General features: G+C 43.3%; 1 protein-coding gene across 1 annotated transcript; it reads left to right on the top strand.

The window, feature by feature from the left end:
- Nucleotides 1-6270: 6270 nt before the first annotated feature.
- Nucleotides 6271-7460, top strand: LOC125548120 (transcription termination factor MTEF1, chloroplastic-like). Its single transcript, XM_048711802.1, has one exon. The coding sequence runs from the start codon at nucleotides 6393-6395 to the stop codon at nucleotides 7335-7337; it is 945 nt and encodes a 314-aa protein (XP_048567759.1). The 5' UTR covers nucleotides 6271-6392; the 3' UTR covers nucleotides 7338-7460.
- The last annotated feature ends 1064 nt before the right edge of the window (nucleotides 7461-8524 follow it).

Genomic DNA, 8524 nt, shown 5'->3' with positions numbered 1-8524 from the left:
AAAATAAAATCTGTCAAAAATAGATCAGCCTGTAGTAATCAAGACACTTCGTATATGTTTGTAACTCAAACTCTGAAAAATTAGGAAAACATGGGGAATTTGTATATGAATCTTGTGTAAAAAATTCAGAAATTTATCACTCTCTGGTGATTTTTAGGATTTTTTGTACTAGGCGCAAAAGTTTCCGTTTTTTAGCAAAATCAAATCAACAATCTCCCAAATCATCCCAAAGGTCTTACTAGGCACAAACACTAATTTTAAAACATGAAAACACCTCTAACCAGAGTCTAGACGATATATTTATTTAAAAACAGAACAGAAAAATATTGGGTTATCTCCCAATAAGCGCTTTTCTTTAAAGCATTTCAATGATAGGCATTGAGATTTCAATGATCCTCACATGAAAAGAGAGAATCATAAAACACGCAACAAACACATCTAAGTCTAACATACTGCCTATGCATAGGCATTTTATAAGCAAACAAACTAATAAGACAAGCAAAAACTAGCATATGCAAGGAACAAGAATAAAATTGTGACAATTTAAGCATCAAGAGAGGTAATTTAATAACATGAAGATTTCTACAACCATATTTTCCTCTATCATAATAATTACATGTGGGATCATATTCAAATTCAACAATATAGCTATCACATAACATATTTTCTACATGATCCACATGCATGCAAAGTTGACACTCTTCCAAAATAGTGGGGTTATCATCAAATAAAGTCATGACCTTTCCAAACCCAGTTTTATCAAAAACTTCATAAGATTGAACATTATCCAAATATGTGGGATCTAAATTTGACACTCTTCCAAATCCACTTTCAGTATTATTACAAATATTATTATCAAGATCATATTCATCATGAGGCTTAAATTAATTTTCAAGATCGTAAGAAACATTATCACCCCAATCAGGATCATTATAATAAGTAGTGGACATAGCAACATTAGCATCCCCAAGCTTAGGGTTTTGCATATTATTAGCACAATTGACATTAATAGGATTTATAATAACACCATGGCAATCATGCTTTTCATTCAAGGAGCTACCATGAATCACATCATAAATTTCTTCTTTTAGCACTTCATCACAATTTTCAGATTCATGAATTTCAAGAAAAACTTCATAAAGATAACCTAGTGCACTCAAGTCACTAGAAATTGGCACATCATAGTTGAATCTTTTAAAAAGATTAGCAAGTGGATGAGGATCCATAAAATTGTTTTTTCATTGCTTCTGAATTGCAATAAACACAATTATGCCAAGCAAACGAGCAAACAAACCAAGTAAGACACAGGCAAGCGGAAAGAAGGCAAATAAGAAGGCGAATAAGAAGGCAAATATTTTTGTGCTTTTCTGAGAACATTTTAAAAGTGGGTGAGGTGAAAACGATAGGAAATTGGCAAATAATGTAAGTGCAAGCGATGAGAGTTTATGATAAGTACTTGGTAGGCTTGATGTAGAACCTCGCTGGCAACAGTGCCAGAAATTCTTCCTTCTACTTCTTGAGCTTGTGTTGATTTTTCCCTTGAAGAGGAAAGGGTGATGCTGCAAAGTAGAGATAACTATTTCCCTCAGTTAAGAACAAAGGTATCAATCAAGTAGGAGGAACACATAAGACTCCAATGATAGCACCTGCACAAACAAACAAATACTTGCACCCAACGCGATAAAGGGGTTGTCAATCCCTTCACGGTTACTTGCAAGGACGATATCTGATATTTATGATGATATCTAAGGCAATGATCATGAATATAGGCATCACGTCCGTGAAAAATAGACCGAAACGATTCTGCATCTACTATTATTACTCCACAAATCGACCAACTCCTGCCCGCATCTAGAGTATTAAGTTCATGAGAATAGAGCAACGCTTTAAGTAAGATGACGTGATGTAGAGGGATAAACTCAACCAATATGATATAAGATCCATCTTTTTGTTCTTGATGGCAACAATACAATACGTGCCTCGCTACCCCTACTGTCACTGGGTGAGGACACCGCAAGATTGAACCCAAAAGTAAGTGCCTCTCCCATTGCAAGAAAAACTAATATAGTTGGACAAACCAAACCGATAGTTCGAAGAGAAATACAAAGATATCTTAATCATGCATAAAAGAGTTCTGATAAGACTCAAATAATATTCATAGATTATCTGATCATAAACCCACAATTCATCATATCTCAACAAACGCACCGCAAAAGAAGATTACATCGGATAGAACTCCAAGAACATCGAGGATAACATTGAATTGAAGATCAAAGAGAGAGAAGAAACCATCTAGCTACTAGATATGGACCCTTAGGTTTGTGGTAAACTATTCATGCTTCATTGGTAGGGCAGTAAGGTTGATGTAGAGGCCCTCTGTGATTGAATCCCCCTCCGGCAGAGTGCCGGAAAAGGCCCCAGGATGGGATCTCACGGGAATGGAGGCGTGCAGCGGCAGAAAAAGTATTTTGGTGGACGCTTTTGATATTTGGGGAATATTTGAGAATATATAGAGCTGGAATTAGGGTTAGGGGACTCATGAGGGGCCCACAAGCTAGGGGCATGCCCCCCTGGGGCGCGCCATGAGGGCTTGTGGCCTCCTTGGTACTCTTCTATCCCTCTCTCCAAGTCTTCTCGGTGTCTTATGGTCCAAGAAAACTCATCATAAAGTTTATTCCGTTTTGACCCCGTTTGGACTCTGTTTGATATTCCTTTTCTGTAAAAGTCAAAAACAACGAAAAAACAAAAACCGCCAGTGGGCTCTAGGTTAATAGGTTAGTCCCAAAAGTAATATAAAATAGTATATTAATGCATATAAAACATCCAAGACAGATAATATAATAGCATGGAATAATAAAAAATTATAGATACTTTGGAGACTTATCAAGGTAGTGTGGCCATCAAAGTCAATGATGACGTAGGCCTTTAGTTTCAGACAAAAAAATGACTGCGGCAGGGTGACACCATGCCCCCAATGTTATTTAACATTGTTGCTGACATGTTGCCTATTCTGACTGAGTGCGCCAAGCAGGATGGACAGATTGCAAGAGTAGTGCCACACCTTGTAGATGGTGGCCTCTCTATTCTGCAATATACCGATGACACAATTCTTTTTATGGAACATGACCTGCAGAAAGCTAGAAACCTGAAACTATTGCTTTCGGCGTTTGAGCAAATGTTGGGTCTTAAAATTAACTTCAATAAAAGTGAATTGTTCTCCTTCAGACCAGCCGTTGAGTCGGCAGCCGAATATGCTGACCTGTTTTGTTGCACGCATGGCCAATTGCCTATTGGGTATTCGGGAATACTGGTTCACTATCGGCGTCTCACTATTACGAAGTGGAAGCATGTAGAGAAGCGTCTAGAGAAACGGTTGAGCAGTTGGAAAGGAAAGCTGCTCTCAGTTGGGGGACGACTGGTTTTTGATTAATTCTGTCCTCACAATATGGTTCTCTATATGCTTTCTTTCTTACAACTACCAAAAGGGGTCTTGCAAAAAATGGACTATTTTAGATCCAGATTTTTTTGGCAAGGAGAGAAGGAAAAGAAAAAATACAGACTGGCCATATGGAGTGTGGATTGTAGGCCCAAAGACCAAGCTGGCCATGGAATTCATGATCTAGAGGTCTAGAATGAGGCCTTACTTAGTAAATGGTTGTTCAAACTACTTTCCGAGGATGGTCTTTGGCAAACAATGCTGCGCAACAAGTATTTAGGCCAAAAGGCGGAGTCTCAGGCATATTGAAAACCAGGAGACTCTCATTTTTGGGTTGGTCTAATGGCGGCAAAGAAACATCTCTTTCTCTTTGGGTCTTTCGCGATAAAGGCTGGCTAGGCAATGCCAGTCTCCGAGAACAATATCCAGCCGAGTACCAACCGATGTTCAAGGCAGAGTGTACGCAATTGTAGCAGGTGACTACGAAGGGTTTTTCCCAACATGGGTGGCATCATAACCTCTAGATTGACCCACCACCACTTTCTACATAGGCATAGTGTCGGTCTATAGGACTCTGGTGTTGCCGTTTTGTCGGGTTTTTTTTGTTTTCTTTCTGTCAATTTTTTTTAAAATTAACTGTGTGCATTCTAGTTATTCAGAGCCCGGGTGTTACTCCTAATGCTCTGTATGGGCTTGATGCTACATTCTCGAGATAATAAAAGTTCGTTTTATCGAAAAGATGTTACTGTAGTCTGTAGCTCCGTCCCTCCCTGCAAGATTGAACCCAAAAGTAAGCGCCTCTCCCATTGCAAGAAAAACTAATATAGTTGGACAAACCAAACCGATAGTTCGAAGAGAAATACAAAGATATCTTAATCATGCATAAAAGAGTTCTGATAAGACTCCAATAATATTCATAGATAATCTGATCATAAACCCACAATTCATCAGATCTCAACAAATGCACCGCAAAAGAAGATTACATCGGATAGAACTCCAAGAACATCGAGGATAACATTGAATTGAAGATCAAAGAGAGAGAAGAAACCATCTAGCTACTAGATATGGAACCTTAGGTCTGTGGTAAACTATTCATGCTTCATTGGTAGGGCAGCAAGGTTGATGTAGAGGCCCTCTGTGATTGAATCCCCCTCCGGCAGAGTGCCGGAAAAGGCCCCAGGATGGGATCTCACGGGAATGGAGGCATGTGGCGGCAGAAAAGTATTTTGGTGGACGCTTCTAATATTTGGGGAATATTTGAGACTATATAGAGCTGGAATTAGGGTTAGGGGACTCATGAGAGGCCCACAAGCTAGGGGCATGCCCCCCTGGGGCGCGCCATGAGGGCTTGTGGCCTCCTTGGTACTCTTCTATCCCTCTCTCCAAGTCTTCTCGGTGTCTTCTGGTCCAAGAAAACTCATCGTAAAGTTTATTCCGTTTGGACTCTGTTTGATATTCCTTTTCTGTAAAAGTCAAAAACAACGAAAAATCAGAAACCGCCAGTGGGCTCTAGGTTAATAGGTAAGTCCCAAAAATAATAGAAAATAGTATATTAATGCATATAAAACATCCAAGACAGATAATATAATAGCATGCAATAATAAAAAATTATAGATACGTTTGAGACTTATCAAGGTAGTGTGGCCATCAAAGTCAATGATGACGTAGGCCTTTAGTTTCAGACAAAAAAAGGACTGCGGCAGGGTGACACCATGTCCCCAATGTTATTTAACATTGTTGCTGACATGTTGCCTATTCTGACTGAGTGCCCCAAGCAGGATGGACAGATTGCAAGAGTAGTGCCACACCTTGTAGATGATGGCCTCTATTCTGCAATATACCGATGACACAATTCTTTTTATGGAACATGACCTGGAGAAAGCTAGAAACCTGAAACTATTGCTTTCGGCGTTTGAGCAAATGTTGGGTCTTAAAATTAACTTCAATAAAAGTGAATTGTTCTCCTTCAGACCAGCCGTTGAGTCGGCAGCCGAATATGCTGACCTGTTTTGTTGCACGCATGGCCAATTGCCTATTAGGTATTTGGGAATACTGGTTCACTATCGGCGTCTCAGTTGGGAATACAGACTGGCCATATGGAGTGTGGATTGTAGGCCCAAAGACCAAGCTGGCCTTGGAATTCATGACCTAGAGGTCAAGAATGAGGCCTTACTTAGTAAATGGTTGTTCAAACTACTTTCCGAGGATGGTCTTTGGCAAACAATGATGCGCAACAAGTATTTAGGCCAAAAGGCAGAGTCTCAGGCATAATGAAAACCTGAAGACTCTCATTTTTGGGTTGGCCTAATGGCGGCAAAGAAACATCTCTTTCTCTTTGGGTCTTTCGCGATAAAGGCTGGCTAGGCAATGCCAGTATCCGAGAACAATATCCAGCCGAGTACCAACCGATGTTCAAGGCGGAGTGAACGCAATTGGAGCAGGTGACTACGAAGGGTTTTTCCCAACATGGATGGCATCATAACCTCTGGATTGACCCACCACCACTTTCGACATAGGCATAGTGTCGGTCTATAGGACTCTGCTGTTGCCGTTTTGTCGGTTTTGTTTTGTTTTCTTTCCGTCAAGTTTTTTAAAATTAACTGTGTGCATTCTAGTTATTCAGAGCCTGGGTATTACTCCTAATGCTTTGTATGGACTTGATGCTACATTCTTGAGATAATAAAAATTCGTTTTATCGAAAAGATGTTACCGTAGGCATAGTGTGGGTCTATATGACACACACCCACAATCTCTCGCCGACGAAAAATCCTGGAGATCACACCTGGCCCAATCACCCCTCCCCGTTCCGCCCCCTATCCTCCTGCCCGCACTCCCCGCCTTGGCCCTTATCCTCTTCCTCGCCACTAAACCGCCAAATCCGTCTCAGTTCACCACGCTCACCCACTCCAACTCTACCACAGCTGCTCTCACCTCACTCACTGGCGAGGGTTCGGCCATGGAAGAACTCCTACTGCGCCACGGCCGCCTCTCGAGGCCGGTGGCAACCCGCCGCCTCCGCATCGTCGCCGTCGCGCTAAGGTCCAGACAGAGCAGCAGGCTCGCCGTCCCGGGGTTTCCGCCCGCGACGGCGCCGGCCCCGGCGCCTGCCCAGGAGCACGTGCTACCGTCGCCTCATGTGGCCGCAGACGCCGCAGCTGTCTTGCTCGAGACGGGCGTGCGCCCGGAGGATATCCGGCGCGCGGCGGGGATGTGCCCCGAGCTAATGTCCGTGCCCGTCGAGACCATCACGGCCGCGCTGCGGTTCCTGACCGACGAGGCCGGAGTGCCCGCAGAGGAGCTGCCGCGCGTGCTGAGGCGACGCCCACGCCTGCTCGTGTCCTCCGCCGCGGCGCGGCTCCGGCCGACGCTCTACTTCCTCCGGGCGCTTGGCGTGCCCGACCTCCACCGCCGTGCCGACCTGCTCTCCTTCTCCGTGGAGGACAAGCTGCTCCCGCGGATCGAGTTCCTCGAGTCGCTAGGCCTCCCCTCCCGCGCCGCGCGCTCCATGGCACGCCGCTTCCCGGCGCTATTCTACTACGGCATTGATGGCAACATGCGGCCCAAGGCTGAGTATCTTCTGGGAGTCATGGGCCGCGACGCCGACGAGCTCTTCGACTTCCCGGAGTACTTCTCCTACGCGCTCGACACACGCATCGCGACGCGCCACGAGGCCTGCGCCGCGCGCGGCGTGAGGATGCCGCTGCCCGCCATGCTCCGGCCTGGGGAGCCCAAGTTCGAGGACTGCCTCGCGGGCTGTGTCGGCTCCACGCCGCCACGGCGGCGGTCGCCCCTTTGGCACGCCTATTGGGTGGATGGCGACGGCGCCGGCGTCGGCGCGGTGGTAGAGAAGGCAAGACGTGACGATGCGATCGCGGCATCATACCGCCATGTGCATTATTAGTAATACAATAGTGGGCGATCTTGGATGTTGTAAGCTGTGCATAACTACATGTGATCTGTAAGTATGATACCATCTGGTTGGACTCTCTTAATCAATCAATTATCAAGGGATGGTCTTAGGGTATGTTTTGGTTGTAGAACCAAGTAGACTGGAACGGAATGGTTGCGTGGTCTTAGTGTTCAGTAGAGCTAATGAGATGGAACAGAATGTTTCGTCTCAGCGTTTGGTTAGAGGAGTATGATATGACACATGCCACGAATAATTATTATCTGCAACTACTAGTATGGTGATGAACATCATTTAGCAATTATTAATTCGTATCAACTAGTACTGGGACTGAGCATTTACAGCGGCGCATCAACTTGTAATAATTGGTATCAAGCAGGGTGGGAGAGAAATAGATTTCTTCCGCCGCCGGAAAGGTGAGGATTGCTGCTCTCGCCGTCAAATTCAGAAGTATCAAGTAGCATGAAGGTTGCCGCTCACGGAAATCAATTCGTATGTATCAACTAGCATCAGGCTAGTCATACTGAGGAATAACTTAGACTAGTAACATACATTAGTCTATGTTACCACCTTTATAGTAAAAAGTGTTAGGCTGATCATAGTGGAGAGTAACTTAAACTAGTAACATACATATTTTATTAGTCTATGTTACTATCTTCATAATGCGTAGTAACAGATACTCCATCCTTCCATCTACATAGGGTCTAATGCGTTTTTCAAGACGGCCTTTGACTATTGACAAGATTAATAGTACATGACATGCATAATGTGAAAATCATATCATTGAAATCTCCTTTCATATACGAATTTGACGACATGCTTTGTGTAGGTTGCATGTCATATATTGTTGCTCTAACATTTGGTCAAAGTTAGCCTCGAAAAACGCATTAGGCCCTATATAGATGAAAGGAGGGAGTAAATGGTAACATGCAAGTCTTCATTAATTGAGATATAGACTCATTTTATCTCAGGATGTGTTATGTTACAGTAACATATTATGTTTACACAAGTATCTCTTTCCTTATTAAATCCATGCCACATAAGCAATTTTTTCTTGAGATGTGTTATATTACTACCTAAGTTACTCCCACTATAGCTAGGTGTAGTAACATACATGTCTACATTTATTGCTTTGTAGACTCATTTTGTATTGGAAAGCGCTATGTAATGGTAACATATTG

The sequence above is a fragment of the Triticum urartu genome, chromosome 1, assembly GCF_003073215.2.
Source record: "Triticum urartu cultivar G1812 chromosome 1, Tu2.1, whole genome shotgun sequence".
NCBI lineage: Eukaryota > Viridiplantae > Streptophyta > Magnoliopsida > Poales > Poaceae > Triticum > Triticum urartu.
The sequence above is the reverse complement of the archived record's forward strand: the minus strand, read 5'-3'. Positions and strand labels throughout refer to the sequence as shown.

What these genes read in the sequence shown, in the direction of transcription:
- LOC125548120 (XM_048711802.1), top strand. Translation starts at nt 6,393, where the DNA reads ATGGAAGAACTCCTACTGCGCCACGGCCGCCTCTCGAGGCCGGTGGCA.